Genomic DNA, 20,255 nt, shown 5'->3' on the forward strand with positions numbered 1-20,255 from the left:
GCCCGGGCTGTGCTGAGCCCGCTCCGCCCCGGCCCTGAGGCCTGGCCCCGCTCCGCCCCGGCCGGGCCCCGCCGCTTCCTCGAGTGCTTTGAGCGGGCTCCCAGGGCCCGGCCCCAGCCCAGGCTCGGCGAGAAAAGAAGCCGAGGCCCGGAGGCCGCGGCCCGGCCCGGGAGCTGGGGCGAGGCGGCCCCGGGGAGGCCGGAGCAGGACCCGCCGCAGGTAGGCTGGCCCCGGCCCCTTCCCCACCGCCGGGGGGGGGGGCTCAGGTGGCAACAAAACGGGAGGGAAAAAAGTGTAAAAGGTGCTGGGCTCAACGGGAGCGGGGTCACGCCGAGGTCCTGCCCCTCACGGCCAGCCGGGTCGGGTGAAATGGTGGAGGGGCACTGCCAAAGGCAGCAGAAATGGGGGTGAAGAGCGGGGCCTCTTGCTGAGTCACAGAGCGGAAGGGCACCGCCAAGTTTCAAAGGTCTTGCTCTGCTGTTTCGAATGCCCGGCCTTTCTCTCCTTTCCTCCTGCCGATCGTTTCACAGAATCAGACATTTCACTGAAGGAGCCATTAACTTCCTCAGGTTCAGCTTGAGCTCACTCGTTATGCAATTAGAGGATTTTTGTGAGATATAAACAATTTGAAATTACAAACTTTCCCCAGCTGAGAGCTATTTTTAAACACCACGGTTTCCTTTAAATAGAGAGCTTGTCCATCATGTTGTGAGTGCCGGGGAGCCTCCGCGAGCAGCATCCCTCTCACTGCCAGCACTGCTGCCCTCCGGTACCGCCAGGTCTGCCGATTAATTTAACCCCGCTCAGCCGGCTCCGGTGAGTTCTAAGGCTTAAGAGAGCTCAGGGATGAGATGCGGACGGAGATCGTGTCCATGTCTACAATTACATTAGGTAGCCTGAGAGCAGGTGTGTGTGGGCTATGGGCCATCAACCGTCCTGGCAGGGTGTGAGTGATCTGAAAGGGGTTCCTCTAGGCGTGCTTTATTCCCCGGCTGCCCACTGCAAGGAGCCTGCGATGCCCCTGGCGTCAGCCACTGCGCTGAAGGGGCCCCTGGAGGAGACGGGTACTTGGATGTACCCACACAGGTTATCAGTCTAGCAGTTATTTTAAAACAGCTGTAACTAACGTGATATGAATGCGCAGAACTTGTTCTTTGCTTAATAACAGAGTTGGAATAACGTGGGGAGCATGTCATGTGCGCTGGTATATCTGTAGGCACTAAAGGGATGCAAAAATATTCCAGAGCTACGAGGGAGAGCCTGGGCGCTCCCCGCCTCGCTATTTCTGAACCTGTTGCGCTGTGTTCTTTTCACAGGTTCATCTGGCCCGTTCTTCAGGGCGCAGACGTCCCAGTTCTGAGATGAGTCCCTGAGCAGCAAAGAGCTTTTGTTTGTGCAGCACATGAAGTACAACCAGGACATCACAAAACACAGAGCTCCAAATGCTGTAATATGCTTTTTCCATCCATGCTGCTTCAGTCCATCATCTGGGCCACGAGCTGATGAGATGGCACAGAGCGTCAAGTTCCAGCCGAGCTTTGAGGACGTTCTTAATATTCTGTCCCAGATCCCACAAGATAAACTCCTTGGCCTCAAATATAAACTGAGGCATTTGATATCTGGGCGCAGCAGCACATTACTGCAAGCCATGGTCCTGCTCACTCTGGGACAAGAAGCAGATGCAAGAATTTGTCTGAATGCCCTAGGAGATGACCGGGCAGCCTTGTATATCCACCAGACCAAACTGGGCCCTGCAGGACTGCAGAAAGATGGGGAGAATTTGCAGCCCCCCCAGCTGGATGCAGGTGCCATGGAACTTCTGGCACAGATCTACTCGCTGCTGGCAAAGGAAGAACTGTGCAATCACGAAGCTGTGGTCAAAGCTGACCAGGCTGCCACCAAAGCTTGCAATGCCAGCAGGGATGCTCAGAGGGACACGCTCAACAGCGTCCTGGCTGGGGAGCAGGAAAAGTGTGGCTCAGCTATCAGCACTGAGGGTTCCGACAGCAAGTTTCAGACACTGAGATCTGATGTGAGCACAGGATTTCTCCAGAAGACCATCCCAAACAGCATGGTGAAAAGCTCCCCAGTGCGGATTAGAGCTGCCTCAGACCTCTCAGGCCCAAGGACCTTGCACTCCTCAGTGAGCTCTGCTTCTTTGACCAATCTCCAGATCAGTGAATCGCCAACAGCCATTTTTTGCATGCAGCCTCCTTCCCGTGAGCCCAGCCGGCTGTGCGACAAGGACAGCAGCAGTGCGAGACAGCCCGCTGGAGACAGGCAGAGCCACAGCCTGCAGGAAACAGGCTGGGCAAGCAGCTCCAACGCTCATCCCAGGCTGGACACAAATGCCCAGGTCCCCCAAGCGGAGAAGGCTCTGCAGGTCAGTTCCTGCCATCCGTCTCTCCCCATTCCTGAAACACAGCTGCCCACGCTAGGTGCTGTCAGCCAACCCGTTGAAACGAGTGACATTTCCAGCATAGTGACAGCAGAACCGCCAACACCTAAAGAAAGCAGAGACCAAAAGCAAGAACTATCTACAGATCTTCCGGATTCAAGAACCACAGTGGATGTTGGTCCTGCCTGCATGCCCACAAAGGACTCCTATGTTCCAGTGGGCACTTCCAGCTCTGCACCTGCTTCCACTTCATCCTGTTCTTTTCCTCCTCATACCTATTCCTCTTCAACCCTTTCCCCTCCTCTTTACGCTACTCCTTACAGCTTACCACATCCTTCTCCCTTCCACTCACCCCCGTCTCCAGCCTGCCCTCCTCCTTTCCAAACTGTGAAAGCAGAATTGGCATCAGAGCCAGACAGTGGAGAGAGAAAGTTCTTCACTTTTGTTATTCTGCATGCTGGGGAAGACGAGCATGTTGCCTGTCGGGTGAAGAACCTGCTGGAGAACATGGGGGTTCCCAACGGCGCTACATTCTGCGAGGACTTCCTCGTTGCAGGACACAGCCGCCTGACTTGCTTTCAGGACGCTTTGGAAAACTCCGCTTTCATCATCCTTCTGCTGACCAAGAACTTCCTGTGCCACCTGTGCATGTTTGAAACAAACTCAGCTCTGATGGAGTCCATCCAGCGACCATCCAAACGCAACTCGGTCATCCCTTTTGTACCCAAAGAGAACCCCCTGGAGCGGAGTGAGATCCCCAGCATACTCAGTGTGCTGGTGGCCTTGGATGAGAACTCTCCTGGGTTTGCCAGGGTAGTGAAGAACACCTTTACCCCCAGCAAGATCAATGAGAGGAAAGCCATGTGGTGCCAGATACAGCAAGTCCAAGAGCACAAAAGGAGACAACAGCTGTATAAGGATTACTACCAAACCCCGCAGAACGTGAGTGCTCTGAACCGTGGCTCCCTTCCCCAGGTGCCTCTGTCAGGAACACCGTGCTTAGAGCAGCTGCTGGAACAGCTCATGCCTCACCAGTCGTCCCAGCAGTGCTGTCCCCGTTGGGCCCCGTACTGTCCCCCTGCTGCCACATACCCCCCTCCCCCAGCTGCTCACCCCGCGCCTGCTCAGCTGGGTCCCTCCCCTTCCCACCCGTTTCATCTCGCGCCGGGCTACCACAACGTGGTGCCGGATTCAGGAGGTGCCCAGCCCATCATCATTCAACACGCTCGAATGGTTCAGATTGGGGACCACAACACAATGCAAGTGGAAACTGCTGCACCAGGCCCGCAGGACAGCGACAAAGAATCCACGGAGAATTCTTGATCAGAGATGCAGGAGGTCAGCCAGGGCCTGAGACACGTTTCATTTCAAACCCTAGATTATACTGATTCTGCTGGAACTGGGACTATTTGTATTTCACTGGGGGTAAAAGGTGCTGTTTCTTGGGACACGGGAGAAAACCACTTTCTTTTGCACTGGACAGAAGAGGTTGCAATCTCCTGGGACTACTATCCACGTGCTTATTTTCAAGTAACTTAGAAAAGAATTTTCCCAATTTTCTGAGGGTTACTGGAAGGTTTTAGAAATAAATTTTAATTAATTTGTGTTTCTCCAGTTCTTTCCTGCAGAACTAGGAAAGGGGCAGTTGGGGATGTCTGGAAAACTGCTCTGCGTGTTTGTACCTCTGGAGTGGAGGGGGCTGGCAGATGGCACATCTGGGTTCTGCTTCATAAGTGATTGGAGGAAAAATCCTCAGGGGATGCTTTGGGGAGTCACCGTGGCCTTCAGTCAAGGTGCTGAGCACCACGGGGTCCCACTGTTTTCTTCTGGCGGTCCTCTTTGCTCCTGGTTGCACAGTATGCTGTTGGCCCTTCATACCAATGCCTGCTTTGTGTGCACGGCATGCTTCCCTTGCAGCAGCGCAGCAGCAGCGCCATATCCCCCACCCCGTCACAGCAGGCCCGGGAAGCTGCACAAAACTTGCTTCAAAACCTTCTGAGAGGCTGCAGGCCTCGGGGCTGAGGCACCAAGAGATCGCTGCTCTCGGTTCCCCTCTGAAACTGCAAAGAGAGCAGCTTTGTGTTTGTGAAATAATTCCCATGTGCCCCTGGAGACGTGGTTTAAGGACACTATTTTTGTATTTAAGACAACTGTTCAACTCAAAGGTCTGAGGTTACACACCAGGCGTGAGGTTAAACAAGAATCTTTGCAGTAAAGCTGTGCGTTGGAAATGCAATTACTTGATGAAGGCAGCATGGAGAGGGGGAAATTTTGGAGGAATTCTGGAGGCAGCAGTGTGTTCTCCATTCTTACCTGTTTTTAAAAGGTCAGAAACAGGAACAGGCCCTGTTAGAGTGGCTGCTATACAGAGAAGTGGCCCTACCGAGATTACCGATTACCCCATCTATTGGTGTTACCGCCTCTGAGGGAAAAGACTGACTCAAAACCAAAAGCGTTGAGCAGAGCATTACAGGAGGGGGGAAAGGCTGGTAATGGGGGAGATGTTCTGCAGGCCCCAGGCAATGGCTGTACGACAGGCTTCCCCTGAGCTTTGAACACAAGGAAGGCATCTGAGGCCAAACGCCAGAGCCCTTGCTCAACCTCTGATGGCTTCGGCCGCGGCTATTTGCCTGGGCTGTCAGTAGAGGTCAGCCCAAAGCCACCAGGCGTCTCGAAATGGGACTGCTCCCCCGCGGAGTGGAGCCAAGGCAACAGCAGCCGCTGCTCCGGGGTCTCTGCGGGCTGCAGGGCGGCTCACCCCACTCCTCACCCCAGGAAGAGCCAGAGAGCTACCAAGTCCTCGATAAGGAGGGTCGATGCAAGTGATAGAGGGGATGGGACTCTGTTCCTGGTATTTCTGCAGACTTTTGCATGTTCGTGTCTGAATACTTGCCCCAGGATGTTTCAGATCAAGAGAAGGCAGCGCTGTCTGGAAGCCAACAAGCAGGACCCCTGCAGGCTGCCCTGGTCCCGTCCTCCTGTACCCAAGCAGGGCACTCCCAGCGCCTCATTCGGGGTTACAGTCTTTGTCCAAGAACCACCTAATCTTTGCAACCAAAAACTGCTTAAGAAAAACATTAGTAAGTCCTCAGAGAAAAGACCGGTCGGGGGATTTAATTCCCTCTCAGGCAGCAACATGAACCTAAAGACTATCCAGTTCTCACCTTTCCTCTCTGGCTCTGCCCATCTCAAACTCTTTCTATCCATAGCACTAAAAGCTGCCATCAGTTGTTGGCTTCCAGCTTTGGAACAGTTTGGCTTTTAACTTTGAAGAACCCAGTGACAATGGATTTAACTCCTAATGCTTTATAGTCTGTTGGAAGCCTCCAAGTGACTGGATTCCTTCTAAGCATGAGGAAAGAAAGATCCTCATTTCTCTCCGTCACCTTTGTTTGAATAGGTGTTGCATTACCGCACCTCCTGCCACGCTGCAGTTGTTGCTGTGCAGCCACCAGGACGGTCTCTCCCTTTGGGAGGAAACAAACATCCCTCCTTCCCCAGCTATCCTTTCTATACATAAATGCCATGCCAAGCTGGCCAGCTGGACGCTGCTCTGGCTTGTATACAACCGTGACAGTCACACTGAGTTTGCCATGACTGGAGAAATGGATAAAGACACAGCAGCAGACCGTAGTACCCTCTGCAGCACTGTCTGGGTGCTTTTTTCTTAAGCTTACTTTGCACGGAAGGCCAAGAGGCTCACAGGTTATTGGGAACAACTTCCACGTAAGAGCCCCAGCCCTGTTTTAACCGCAGCAGCAGGTTCGCTGATCCGTGTTCAGGGCCCTCTTTGCGGCCGCTCACCCTGGAAAGGAAGCTTTGGCAGCCAGGCCTCGTTTCCACCAGAACGCACGTGTGCTTGTGACCCTCTGATTCTTGCCCGGTTTCTCTGTGAACCTGAGAAATGCTGATGCAGTATCCCTATCTTTATGCTCCGGGCCACTTTGTAAACACCGATCAGATGTCATTAGGAGGCTCCAGAGAGCTCCAAAGATATCCACAGAAAGGCACCAGCAACTGGCTCCAGGGAAGCCCTGGGTGACTTTCTCACCCCTTCTCCATTTCTAAAGAAACCTTATTTTGGCCTGCTTTATTGTCAAGAGAAGTGACCACAAGTCAGGGATTTTGGTATGGTATTGAAAGAGAGAAGAGCACCTCTCAGGCTGCAAGAGCAAATAAAAGGCAGGCATTTCATTCACGGAAGCGTGCAGAATGGCTCCTGGAGAGAAGCGTGCTACAGGAGGATCTGTCGCCCTCAGTGATAAAACCCCATTCTTTGCCCAAGATAATTACTCAGATAACAAAATCACCCTTCCCGCTGCTTCATCTACATCAAAAGATAAAGCGAAGTATTTAAGGAAAGGTGTCCTTTAAGTGTCAGTGTTATCCTTTTTCAGGGGAAACGTTTACAGCTGCAGTTCAGATTAGCTCTTCCCATGAGGAAATTCAGCTGAAATGAAACAATCGAGCCTGCTGATTGCAAACGCCCCGTAGTACCATATCCACAAGTGAACCATCCCTAGGAAACAAGGAAGAGCTGAAAGGAGAGGCTTACCAGCAAGAAGTCCAAGGCACTTGCATTCTAGCAGCCATTTTTTTTATTATCATTATTTAAAGGTAAGAGCGCTCATCAGCTCACAGATTAACAAATTCCATTCCTGCAGTTTAGATCGTTTCAGCCAAAATGAGGAAAAAAAAAAATAGAATGCAGCTAAACTATGTCTGCACTTTACATCTCAATAAAAGTTAAACCTCCTCGCTTTATAAATAAAAGTTAACACTGCAAAATGTCATGGCAGATCTACAGTATCGTTAAGGGCAGAGAGCACTGGATTATTGAGGCTTATGGATACGCTGGCTTATAAATACACATAGAGAAGCTCCCGAAGCATAGAGTGCGTGGTTGTTTATCAGGGTGCTGCACTCCCCGTCTTGCCCTTTCCCAAAGCTCTGAGGCAGCTGCTTCACCCTCGACTGTGCTTTCCATTCTGCCCGGGGCCAAAATATGAGCCACAGGGTGCCAAAGCCCAGTCACCCCCCCTGCGAGAAGATAAACCGCTGGAACAGCGCCGTGTTTACCGCCACTGTTTACCACCAAGAAGGGTTCTGCTAATGGAGGCAAATACCTACGCTGAGACTACAAATTTAAAGAGAGAAAAGTTGTGTGTGGATTCTAATTAGAGAAAGGAGCTTGTCTGAACAGAAGCCAAATGAGATTCCAAATTCAATCCTTGAAGTAGCACCATCCTCAGTGAGGTTACAAAGAGTCAGAAGCCAAAACCAGATGCTAAGAACCCAGCCCATGGAGAGGCCTTAGAATGGGGTAACTAACAGAGCCCACTGGGCTGAAACCAACAGTCTCAGAAGGCACCTGTAACTTGCATTTCTTCCTTGCTTCCTCCTCCAGACCACCCTCATGCAAACATCCCACACTCACTCGCTTTAATAACCCCCCCGAGCACCACCTCACTACAGGTACCTCCCTTCCTAGGAAGGCGTGCGTGAGCACATCCTCAAAGATGGTTCAAAGTACGCGGCTTTGGCTCTGAAACCTGGTGACACCCATTCAGCACAGCTCAGCCTCAACGCCGGCTGGGCTCTGGAGCTGAAGGACCCCGTGTGGGGGAGTTTACGCGTGCAGAACGGGCAAGGCAAGGGCCCGAACTCCACACCAGTTCCTCGTTTCTAAGGTCGCAGTTTTTCCTCCCCATTCGTTATCAACCAGTTATCTATGGATGAAACTGTATAGCCAGAACTGACCTTACTACATCTTACAGGATTGAAGTAGTCTTGCAGCATAGATAGGGCCTGGCTCTAAAAGAGAAAAAATAACCCAGGTTTATGCACAATCATTGAAATCTCCTTTACCACCACTTGCTACATGGCCAACCAAGAGGGGAAAATGTCCTCAGCATACCCAGCCCTAGTGTCATGCAAGGCAACTACCTCAGCAGAGAATAAGCCACTCGGCTGTTAGACTTTTACTGTACCACATCTGAGAAGGGAGTGGGGAAAGAATTAGTTGGAAGGTATTTTATTCCTCACTTACATTCCTATCTAGTCAGTATTTGGGATGGGAGGGGCTAGAGCACATATGTGATGTGTAGCTGCTCCAAAGCTTAACGCTGTGTTAATCCAGCACTAATGGGAGAGGCAGCAGGTCCCAGGGATCTCCATTTTCCTTCCTTCTCAGGGTAAGACGGTTGGTATGGGAAAGGACAGGGGCTGCAGCCTTCTCTGGATACAGTGCACTGGAGTTATCTAGTACCTGAAGATGACAACAATGAGGGACAGCCATGAGCTCGAGCCTCCTCCTCCCCTACCCCTGCACACGCCAGCTTGATGGTGACAGATGAGGACAAAGCTCGCAGCCCATCTCAGCACGGTGACGGCCTTCGACATCCGGACAAGGATGGCCCGAGATCTCAGGCTGCTCTACCTCTTCGGGGTGAAACAGGTGAGGGGAAAGGCTGGGTGCTTCAGCTCTCCCACCCTAGTGCAGTTCAATGAAGGCTTCCAGTTCCTCAGGGATGAAACCCTTGTAGGGAATCTTGTGCTTGTCCAGGGCGCGAGCAGCAAGGCACTGGAGGGTGATGTAATTGAAGGGCTGCATCATGCTCTTGGTGAGCAGCTTCTCATCCAGCAGCTCATAAGCAGTCTGCTTGAAGGCATTGGTTGCGTCCATGTGGGCTCCAGCCTCCATCAGGGCACTCATGATCAGCGGGCAGTTGTTGCGGGCAGCAACGTGCAGCGGGGTGTTGTTGTCATAGTCACGGCTGTCTGGGTCAGCCCCGCACTCCAGAAGCAAGTTCACGACATGGAGCGAGGGGAACTTGCCCACTGGGTAACGTCCCACTGTCGTGGTATCTCTGTCCACAGCCATATGCAAAGGAGTGAAGCCATTCTTGGCGCGGGGGCTGCACTTCAGCAGGCGGTAGATAGTCTGGCGCTTCTGGTGTTCCTGCTCTGGGGTGCACTCCACCTTCTCCAGCAGGAAAACCAGGTGGAGGATAATGGCCAGCGTCTTGGTGAACTGTGCTGAGTCAACTACAGGGTCCTTGCCGTGCACGAGCGCCCTCTCCACCTCCCGGACACCTTTGCTCAGTACTCCCATGAGATCAGAGAAGCCCAAGTGGGTCGCTAAAGTGCCTTTGGAGCGGTCCTGAAGCACATACGAGAAAAGCTCAGCAAAGGAAAGGAAACTACTGGCAGTCATGGGGCTGAGAGGCTCCAGGTTGCCTTGCTGCATGTCCAGAGCATACTTCCACAGGTTAATGCAGCGTTCGAAATTGCCAGAGTCGGCATAGACTGCCCCTCGGTAACGGATGTAGTATGAAGTGTCTGGGTGCGAAGGACCCAAGATGCGCTCTCTAATCAGCAGTGCCTGCATGCGCATCTCATCTGGATCAGTAATCAAAGCCTCCAGTTCCTCCAGCGAGCTCACTTCCCGTGAGTAATCGTATGCCAACACCAGCTGCCGGGGCTCAGGTTTAGGTAGGTACTGCCCGCCCTCATATCGAAGCTCCATTGCCCTTCGCCAGTACTTGTGGGCTCCCAAAAGGTCACGTTTCTTATCCACAAACGTGGCACCCAGCAACTCCAGCGCTTCCACAGCAGCCTCTCGAGTGCAGAACACATTAGGAACCTGCTGCTCATCCTGACTGGAAGCTGAGGTGCAGCATCTCTCACGCCCCTCTTCTTCGCCGCCCTGAGGAGCTTCCTGACCGGCACTGCAGCACCTCTGATGGCTCCCACCTGAAGCACAGGTCCCGTTTTGGTTCCCTGCCACCTCCTCTTCCTCCTGCTGCAGCCCTCCCTGGATGAGGTACTCCACAATATTGGTGTGACCGGTGACACTGGCAGCTAGCAGAGGAGTCATGCCATAACCATCTTTCTCCATGCGAGCTTTGGAGCGGAGCAGTAGCTGCAGGATCTCCAGGCTGCCGGACTCGGCACAGTCGTGCAGGGCCGTGTTCCCCTTCACGCTCCGGCGGTTGACATCAGCCCCTTTCTCTAGCAAGTAACGTGCAATCTCCCGGTGCCCTTTATAGCAAGAGATCATCAAACACGTGTGTCCATGCCGGTTAGCTACTTCCAGGTCGGCCCCACGCTCCCCGACTAAGTAGCGCACGATCTCCAGGTGCCCATCAAAGCAAGCAGCCCGCAGCGGCGTGGAGTTGGTCAGCGTGGTCTGGTTCACCGAGGCGCCGTGATCCAGGAGGCTGCGCACCACCCCCAGGTGCCCGGCCGCTGAAGCCGCCCATAGCGGCGGGGCCCCCTCGATGGTCTCTCCATCGAAGTTGACGGAGCCGCCCTCCTCCACGCGGGCCCCGCAGTGATCCAGCAGGTACTCCACCACCTCCAGGTGCCCGTGGCGGGCAGCGATCAGCAGCGGGGTGCTCCCACCCCCGGGGCCGTCGCCACCTCCGGGCCCTGCCGTCAGCGCCTCCAGCTCCTCCCGGCTCCGGCTGCCCAGCAGCTTCTGCAGCAGCTTCAGCTTCCCATCGCGGGCCGCGTTGTACACGGCCGTGCGCAGGTCCATGGCGACGGGGGCCACGGCGACCGCACCGGCGACCGCACCGGCCACCTCCTGGCCATGGACCGGCTCCTCCGCGCCCCCAGCTCGGCCCGGGGCAGGCGGTGGGCGAGGGCGGCCCCCGAGGGACAAGGAGCCGCTACGGGACCGGAGCCATGCGGCCAGCCGCCCCTCGTCCCGCCGCAGCAACCTTCAGTCTCTTCGCCCGGCCGCCATCTTAGGTTGTAACGCGAAACAAAATGGCGCCCGAGCGGGGCCGGCGGCGGGGCGGGGCGGGAGGAGCATGGGAAATGGAGTCCCGCGCGCGGAAGGACCCGGCCGGCCCCGCGGGAGCGGCTCGGCGGTGGACTCCATTTCCCGGCAGGCAGCGGGAAGGGGGGTGTTGCCGGATACCACGAGAGGTGCCGGGGCCCCGCGCGGGGCATCTTGGGAAATGTAGTCCGACCGGGACCAAAGGGCAGCCCCTCCCCAGGGATCCCGGGGCGAGCGAGCCGCGTTTCCCAGCGCCCCCCGCGCCGCGCGTGGGGGGAGGGGAGGGGAGGGGAGGGGAGGGGGGAGCGGAGCGGAGCGGAGCGGCGCTGAGGGGAGGTGGCCGGGGAGGGCCGGCCCCGAAGCGGCCCCAACGCGCCCCGGGCGGGGAGCGCGGCCGGCCCCGAGATGTGGCAAAAAGGCGCCGCTGGCTGGGCCTGGGGACCCTGGGAGCTCGGACAAGGCGGCCCGAGGTTGCTGTGCCGAGCAGAAGTGCTCTTAGCGTTAAAAAAGCGTTCTGTGACATTCCAGGGGCAGCTTTCATCATAGGTTTTATTTCTGTTAAATACCTCGAAGTGATCAAACTCCAACATTAAACAGCTACACGGCATGCTAGTACAGCACCAGTCCGGCACATTTTTAAAAAAGAAATGTAGTGTTTTAAAGCGTGCGGCTTGTTTGCTGAGGAGACGTTCGCTGGAGGTAGCAGAGCCGCCCGGCCAAGCACCACGCACAGATTAATTCCCCTTGATCCCTGCCGGAGTACAAGATGTACAACTCCGTACATTCCTGAATGGTAACGCAGAACGAGGAACAGATATTTAAGGCGATAGTTCGGATTAGTAAAGCTTTACTTACCAGAACCTATTTTTAGGGCAGAAGTTGAATTTACGGTGCTCTAATCTTTATATGGGGAATTGGCACAAGGTTTCTCCTGTTGTGTTTTATTTATAGCTGTTGCTTCTTTCCAGGGAAATAAGATTAGCCTCGTTATTTCCATTACTATTACTCCGTCTATCATTATTATTGTTCAGTCCATCCATCCTTCCACCCATTTAGGTCTTGTCTGGAATTACCTAGGATTATCCTGCTAATGCGCGTTGCCTTCACACAGAATATCATTTTTGTTGCTAAGAAACTGCTTTTGCATAACAGACAGTGTGGGCCTAATTTTCACTTCAGCAGCTGTTAAAGTCAACGGGAGCAGCAGGTGCTCGGCGCTCCGGAGCCAGAGCCAAAGTGTCCATGGCAGAATTCCCACACAAAGTCTGACCGTGCATGCGAGCGTGTCATCTCCGCGTGCAACGTGCCTGGGGACAGAGCAGCTTCCCGTTTAAAAGAAAATGAACAAAGGTGTCCTTCCATCTCCGCTGTGTGCATGCTGAGCAAGTGCAGCTTTCTGTATGCCAGGACAGAAGTGGCTGCGTGCACTGGAAGCTGTTTGAGACTATTCTTGTGTCTCCTCTGCACTCAGATGTGCAAATACACATCTGTGTTCGCAAGCTAAAAAACGTTCTCAGACGTAAACAGCTGTCAGCAATGCGTTCGGGTGCACACGATCCGTTGTAATATTAACGTGAGGCTTCCTGTGCTGTCCGTGTGCATCGCTGACTACACCTAAGTGTCAAACAGCTAAAAGTGTGAGCAGAATGTATGCGTGCGTGGCGTGCACCTGTACCCAAGTCTGTACACCTGCTCGTGCACATCCGTGTGTGAAATCCGCAGCAGGCTGTTTGTACTGCAGCAGGTCGAGGCGCAGACACAGACGTAGTGACATTTCCTCTCCCTGCGGTCTCTTTCGTGTTGCTATGGTGATCAGATGCACTCACACTTTTATCTGAAGTATCTATTAACTAAAGCTTCCTATTAATTTCCCCTCCTTACAATGAATGTGGAATTCACCGGAACACCACGTAAGCTTTTTAGCTCCCAAATTCACATCAGAGCCTGCCCGCAGCTCTTGGGTGAGCTGTCAGAAACATCACAGGATAGAAGTGCAGCTGATAAAAATGTGGGTTTTGTTTTGTTTTCATGAATGAAGAAACTGCTTGGTAATGAAAATAAGAATAAACAGCACAAGTAGTCTCTCAAAAGCCCTGTAGATCCTGAGACATGGACAAGGAAGAGCTGAGCCACAGTATCTCACCCCTGCCCCAGCTGTAAATGCATTATTTGGTCTGTGAAGTCAAAGAGAGCTGAACTTGGTGGTGGCCAGCTCACGTCAGCTTGCCTTGAGCTGATGTGCTGCAACAGCATCAGCCTGAAAAGTCTGGAGCAGGATTTTGGCTGGCAGGGGCAGAAACCAGAGGCGCTCTAGTTTGTTCTGATCAGATCCCCGTGTCACACTGGATCTCCTGCTTCCTTTGGCTTCTCTTACTGAGGTCACCACCAAAAGAATTTATGTCCCAAACCAGGGACACCAGCTGAACACCTGGCATAGAAATAAATGAAGGACTAGACACTATCACGTCCCTCATCTGCAGCGAGTGTCCTCCACAAGGCCCCGGAGACTCCTGTGAAGGTTTTGCAGGGTAATGCAGATAAAGCCCCAGCCAGTATTCTGAGAATATAGAGGGAAATTAAATACCCACCGGAGGGAAAGAAGATAAAAAATGAGACGTTTTGACAAGGCTGCCAGATTGTGTGGCAGGAGGGTTAATTTTTTTTTGAAACTGCCATTTCATATTCCCTTTCAGACAAGCTGAATTACACAGTGCTGGCTGCTGGAGGAGTTGCATAATTTTCTTCACAGAAATAATGACAGGGTACTTAAAAAAAAAAAAAGAAAGAAAGAAAGTGAATGGGTGGCTAAAGTGTTGGGCAGAGACTTAAGAAATCTCGGCTGAGATCCTACCTTTGCTAGAAACTCCTTTTGTGACCCTGGGCTGGTCATTTCATCTTTCTACGTTCTACTTCCCTGCCAGTAACGTAGGAATAATCACTGTTCTCTGTCTTGCTTATGTAGACTGCAGACTCTGAGGTTACGGGTGCATCTTCTGTGCTTTTGGCAGCCAAAGCCAGGGTTTCAATTCATGCTAAGGTGTGTGGAACAACAACAATATACAAAGTAGATAATAAAAGAGCTTGGATGTATGATCTGGAACACTTTTAGCATGAAAGGATGAAGAGTTCCTAATCCATTGTTCCATATCCCTTTCCTCAAAATGTGGAGAAGTTTGAATCTGCGCTAATAGTTCCAAAGGCATATAAATCATTTAGGAACTAAGTCCATGTTGTTTTACTGAATCCCTGAGTTATTTCTGAAACAGTGAATCGATAATTTGGGTACCTGCAAATTTTTCTGCAAGCTCTTCGTGCTTAGCCTGTCACCTCATTGAGGGTTAACAGCAGATTAGGTCAAGATTCTCATTTTTTCAAAGTTTAAATTTAGGTTTAAATCTAAGTTTTTATCAATCTCTTCAGCTTTTACAGGTTTGTCTAATTTGCAGAAGTCAGAAGAAGATGGGCTTTTCCTGCTAAGTCCAGTGAAGACAAAATCTTCTGTATTTTTAAGTAACTACATGAGAAATTTGCTGTACAAAGAGAACAATTCTAAAAATAGTGAGAAATGGCACCATGACATTAGCAGGAACAATGACCCAATACCCAACTTGCCGCGGGGGCTTTTGTCCTGTAACTACCTTCATCATTAAGGTTTGTGATGACATTATTTTCTGTGCTTATATAGGGCACGAGGCCACCGCTACCTGGAAGGAAGGATTTTGATCAGACTGCAGAAGATGAACAACCAGGAGAGGTATGTTGAGTAACACTAAATCAATGGAGTTTCATTTACATTAGACACCAGCCTGGCAATTTCAACATTAATGGTCGCACTGCTGCCCTCTGATTTTTTGTAGCTTTAATATATCAGTGGGGGAGTAAAAGAGAGTGTGCCGCTCTTGCTTACGATACATGGGTCTTTTCTTTCATGCATCATCAATGGGTAGCAATTTGTACAGCTGTTAAATTCCTTTAGCAATAAATTTCCTGGGATAAGTATTGCTCTGCTCCTACCTCACAGATTAAGATGATAGTAACAAAAGTATCTTTGGATCTGGAGCCTCTTTCTTTCAAGCTGAAAGAATGAAAGACTGAGGCAAATGGCAAGGTAGCAAGAGCATCAGATTTGCACCTCTGGCTGTGAGGACTGTAAAGACCTCATCAGATTTGGACCTTCTAGGAGAACCTGGCTGTGAGGACTGTAAAGCGTGTTAATGAACCACAGAGCAGCTTGATCTGGAGGTCAGTGGCTGTCTTCATCTTGGAGACATTTGCTCTGGTGCTGCTACAGCTGATTGTCCTGGTAAGTTTCTGTTTTCAACCTAAATGATTTAGTTGAAGGAAAAGCCAAAAGGACTTCAGTTCCTAAATCACATAGCCGCTAATCACAGAATCATAGAATTGTTGAGGTTGGAAGAGACCCCTGGAGGTTACCTGGTCCAGTCCCCGGGCTCAAGCAGGGACACCTAAAGCTGGTTGCCCATGGCCACGTCTAGATGGTGTTTGAGTATCTTCACGGATGGAGACTACAACTTCTCTGGGTAACCTGCTCCAGTGCTTGGTCATCCTCACCATACAGAACTGCTTCCTGATGTTCAGTCAGAACCTCCTGCGTTTCAGTTTGTGCCCAGCTTCTCTTTTTCTGGCACTGGGCAGCACTGGGAAGAGCCTGGCTCTGTCCTCTCTGTACCCTTGCTTCGGGTAATAACAATGACAAGTGTGCAATGCTGAGCACACGAAGAAAATGCTCTACAGCACCACCAACCCAAGTTATTAAAGACATTTCAGTACTTACCTTCACCACCGGCCTCAGCAGGATTCAGGAATTTCATTTTCACACCTAAATATCTCTGAGAATAGAGGCTCTGGGTGGTATTGAAAATTTACCCGTTCCGGTTTTTAAAACCCTGTTGGAAGCAGCAAGCTAGACTTTCAAAACAAGCAGGATTTCTAAGTGCCCAGCAGACTTCAGCAGCTGAGGTTCAGGCCTTAACTTTGCCACAGAATTGCTGTGGGGTCTTTGAGTGAGACACTTAATGTTTCTCGATCCACAATATGAAGATAATAATAGTTGTTTTCAATGGGAAATTGCTTTAAAGTAAAAGCAGGTGAGTGGCATGCTTAGAGAGCTGCTCATGGCTGCTGGATGAGCCTACAGAGCTTGCTTCTTCACAGACACTCCTCCTGTTGCTTCACCCAGAGCTCAGATTTGGTTGACTTCAAGGGGACGAGAGCTGAGGAGCAGAGTAACTCAAAGTCTCTGGCTCAGGGACTGATACGACCTCCAGTGTGCCAAAGCACCTCAACACGTACTTAGCTTTCAGGTGTGGAGCAGCTGTATCACAGAGAGGGCTCTCGGCGGGCAGCTGGACCAGCTCTGTGTCCCAGTCCGTCCTGTCAGCAATCTCTCACACCAGCGAGGGTGAAGATCCGCACTGTATGGCAGGCTATGATTTGTTGTCACCTTTATAAGTCAGAACAACAAAATCACTAGTCTTCCACACAGAGCCAGACCACTGAGAGCAGCACCTCCTCCTTGGGGACATCCTCCTTCATTTCTTCTTCTGTTATCCTTCCTCACTTGTTCTCGTTCTTTCAACACTTGGTTCTCATTTCAGGGATGGATGCTAGGCATGTTAGACAGTGTGAAAGAGAAAAATATTGCTCTTTGCGAGACCATGTCAAATCTCACTATAATCATCTATCCAATTTTGTGCCTGTGCCTGTGACTTTCTGCTCCATTTTCCCACTCAGGAGACTATAGACGACTATAAAAATTTGGATTTTTTTTTTCAAGGATATCAAGACTCAGCAGGATCTCCTTGTTCCATACCCTATGATAAACTTCTCCTGGAGTGCTCTGCCAACCCGCCTATCTCTCAGTTGTATCTTGGTCTGACTGAAGTAAGTAAATGTAATATATACTTGGGAATGCTAGAGAAAAGGAAACAGGCAGCAAAGAAGAAGATAAGATAATGATAGTGCTGGGTTTCCTGCGATCCTACTGAGAGACTGATTTCAGCAAGAAAAAACAAAACCTTTTTGCTGTTTCCTTTTCTCTGAACCTGTCGAAGAGCAATCTTTATTTCACCCCAGGTTTAGCTTTGCTTCCACTACCCAGCTTTCTGCTGTTAATACCTTGCATATTTCATGAATAACACGTGAAAGGACAATGCTGGCTCACATCCAAGTAAAGGATCTCGCATTATTCCTTTTGACCGCCGTTGTCTGAGCGAGGGAGGCATACTTACCTCAGCCGGCGGAGTCAGACAAGGGACGGTATCCTCCCTGTCGTCAATCCAAGCCTGTTAAATGTACTTTTGTGAGCAGTTGTAAAAAAGGAAAAGAAACAAAAGTATCCTTCAACGGCCTCTGCTCTGCTTTGGTGAAAGGCTTCTTTCATAGAAGGAGAAAGAAATTTTCAGCAAAAGGCGAGAGTTTGCTGGTGCCGGCAGAGGTTGTGCCCTGTGCAAGCCCACAGAGCACAGTCCAGCCTCTCCCTCCCTCTCCCCCCTTTCTCTTTTTTTTTTAAACATATGTGCTTTCTATGGACACTTTAATCAAACTCCAGATGGGTTGTTTCAATCGGGGGATTTGCGCTGCTCAAGAGATAACAATCCTTTGTGCTAGCCTAGGTAGCAAGTGTGTTTGTGATAGCTGGAGCTGATACCAGGAGATGTCCAGGTGGTCTTATTTAACAGGGGGTATTAGCGATACTGCCATTGTCCAGGAAATCAGATAAAACTGCAGTCCAGGTGTTACCCTACACCGTGTTTGTGTAATGACTGCCAACTGCCGATTGCTGCCTACATTAAAATAGAGACCAAACACTGCACAAGGGACAATCCTGGGTGATATTTTCTGGTACAAGCTCACTGTCATCCCCAGACCTCCTGGTGTGCACCATTTAAAGTGCAAAATTTAATCTGAACGTAAAGTAGAACACCAGTGAGCAAACGCCCCTTGCTCACGCTGAATGCAACTTTACCTGATGCATGCCTGTTCCTGACCTGTGCTTGGATTTCCTAAATTAAGGCATTTCCTCTAAACTGTAGCATATTCTGTGCCATACCACAAAGCGTACTCATGAAAATGCTGGGGGAGAGGGCGAGGGGGGAGGAGGGACGGTTTTTAGAAATAAGCTGGCCAGGACAATTCAATGTTCTGCCAAGGGTGATGAGATGAGAGGGTGAATAATAATGATTTAGGAACTTGAGAGAGGAAATGGTTTGGGAAGTGCTAACTTGGACTATAAAGAATAGAATAGAATAGAATAGAATAGAATAGAATAGAACAGAACAGAACAGAACAGAACAGAACAGAACAGAACAGAATAGTTCAGTTTAAAGGCACCTTCAAATATCATCTGTCTGAAGTCCAACTGCCCCATCTCAGGTTGACAACACTTTACAGTCGTTCTGGAACTGCACTCTGCCTAGCACAGTGATCTACCACACTGGAGAAGGGATTTGCCACAAGTTGTCACTAGACAAGCACATAATAATCAAGAGAGAAGTGACTGTTTATGGCTCGAGCAAGGGAATGAGGTCCTCTGCTGTTTATACCCATATGAGTTCCCTTCCAGGAGCATGGCATTTAGTAGGAAACATAAATTCTATCCAGCCTCAGAGGTGTGTGAGACTCGTCTAGACTTCAGGTAGAGTGACCTGTCTGTGTAGGGCCATATTTCTCAAAGTGATATTTTTCAGGATGGGATCTGCCACTTGTAGTTTGTCCCAGAGATTTCAACAGCATGGAAGCTCATGCCTCCTTGTAATTGTGGCAGGTGACACCCATAGTGCTGAGAAGCCACTGTAGTTTCTTTGTAATTGATTTTACAGATAAGATCTAAACTTAGCTACAGAACATGGTGAAAAAAAAGCCTGCTTAGAAAGAATAGGGACTCAAGAGCTTAGCCCCCGGCTATCTGAGAAGAGGCTGGCTCATCACAGAGAGATCCCCAGCTGCACTTCTAGGCTGTAAATTAAACAAACAGTATTTCCTATACACCAGACCACAGGGATGGTAGAAAGAACAGTGTGGCCTTATTGCTGTTATTTCCTTTGGTTTCAATCTCTGTCCTCTGCCCCCCACCTCTGTCTCAGACTAGTGTTGCCCACTTTACCCGATTTGTTATTTATTACAATGGTTTAAAGAGAGGCAGGGGAAAAAATGCTCAGTGCAAATTATATTTTGAGCTGTTGTGCTTTGCCTCTTTGGTGGATAATAAATCTCTCTGGCAATGCTCCTCTGTATAGGATTTGTCATTAAATGCAATTAAACAAACCCTGCAGGTGTCCATGATCAGGCCTGCAGCAGCCCATTCACAACTGCAATGTTATTATCATCCTGACAACAAAACACCAGATATTTCTTGAGCTCCTCTGATCGATGCGCTTGCCTGACTTGGAACTGGAGGGAGGAGAGAAGGGGGGAACAGAATGGTTCAAATGCTCTTTAGACTTATTGATGGAAAAGTCAAGAAGCTACTCGGCAATCAGAGGGAAGGTGGAAAAAAAGAAAAAGGCTGAGGAACAGGAAGGCTGAAAGGAAAAAAAAAATGAAGAGTATTTGGGAGAAGAAAATATAGAAATGAGGCAATGTATCTCATGACAATGTACCCAATGATTTTGTTAATGGACGAGACTAGAGTTTAGGAGACATGCAAGTGAGGTATTTTAGGTATGATTCCTCTCTTGTAACTTTAGCCTGATAGCAGTTAGGCATTTTGTGTTAAGTGAGTCTTGTAGGCACCCTTGTAATCAGTACAAAAATTAATCTCACCCTAAGACAGGGCTTGACTGGGAGGTTGACTTGTTGTCCAGACATATCTGTCTGTCTCTGTTAACTGCAGCTGAATTTATGTGAGCAGGTTGGATCATCTCTCCAACAAATTGCAAATCCCACCCTTAACAGACAGAGGAATTGGCTTTTGCTGAATGCATATTCCTTTCTGTCTTCATTCACAAGGATGCGTTTCCCGGTACGGCTATCAGGACTGCATGCTACAGAGACGTTGCTAGTATTTGTAGAAAGCAGATGCACCAACTTTGCACCAGAACTGATGTG

At 50.4% G+C, this 20,255-nt stretch overlaps 2 protein-coding genes across 3 annotated transcripts; one reads left to right on the forward strand and one right to left on the reverse strand.

Moving 5' to 3' along the window:
• Positions 1-59: 59 nt before the first annotated feature.
• TICAM1 (toll like receptor adaptor molecule 1) lies at positions 60-4,007 on the forward strand. Of its 2 annotated transcripts, none has more exons than XM_035348136.1 (2): positions 60-219; positions 1,317-4,007. In XM_035348136.1, the coding sequence occupies exon 2, from the start codon at positions 1,403-1,405 to the stop codon at positions 3,719-3,721; it is 2,319 nt and encodes a 772-aa protein (XP_035204027.1). In that variant the 5' UTR covers positions 60-219; positions 1,317-1,402; the 3' UTR covers positions 3,722-4,007. The 2 variants fall into 2 exon arrangements, with proteins under 2 accessions (XP_035204027.1, XP_035204026.1); XM_035348135.1 differs by lacking the exon at positions 60-219 and adding an exon at positions 373-816.
• Positions 4,008-6,963: 2,956 nt separating this feature from the next.
• Positions 6,964-11,174, reverse strand: FEM1A (fem-1 homolog A). The gene has a single exon (XM_035348137.1). It carries the CDS (start codon positions 10,938-10,940, stop codon positions 8,892-8,894), a length of 2,049 nt encoding a protein of 682 aa, XP_035204028.1. The 5' UTR covers positions 10,941-11,174; the 3' UTR covers positions 6,964-8,891.
• Between the last annotated feature and the right edge of the window lie 9,081 nt (positions 11,175-20,255).

The sequence above is a fragment of the Oxyura jamaicensis genome, chromosome 28 (genome assembly GCF_011077185.1).
Source record: "Oxyura jamaicensis isolate SHBP4307 breed ruddy duck chromosome 28, BPBGC_Ojam_1.0, whole genome shotgun sequence".
Classification (NCBI taxonomy): domain Eukaryota; kingdom Metazoa; phylum Chordata; class Aves; order Anseriformes; family Anatidae; genus Oxyura; species Oxyura jamaicensis.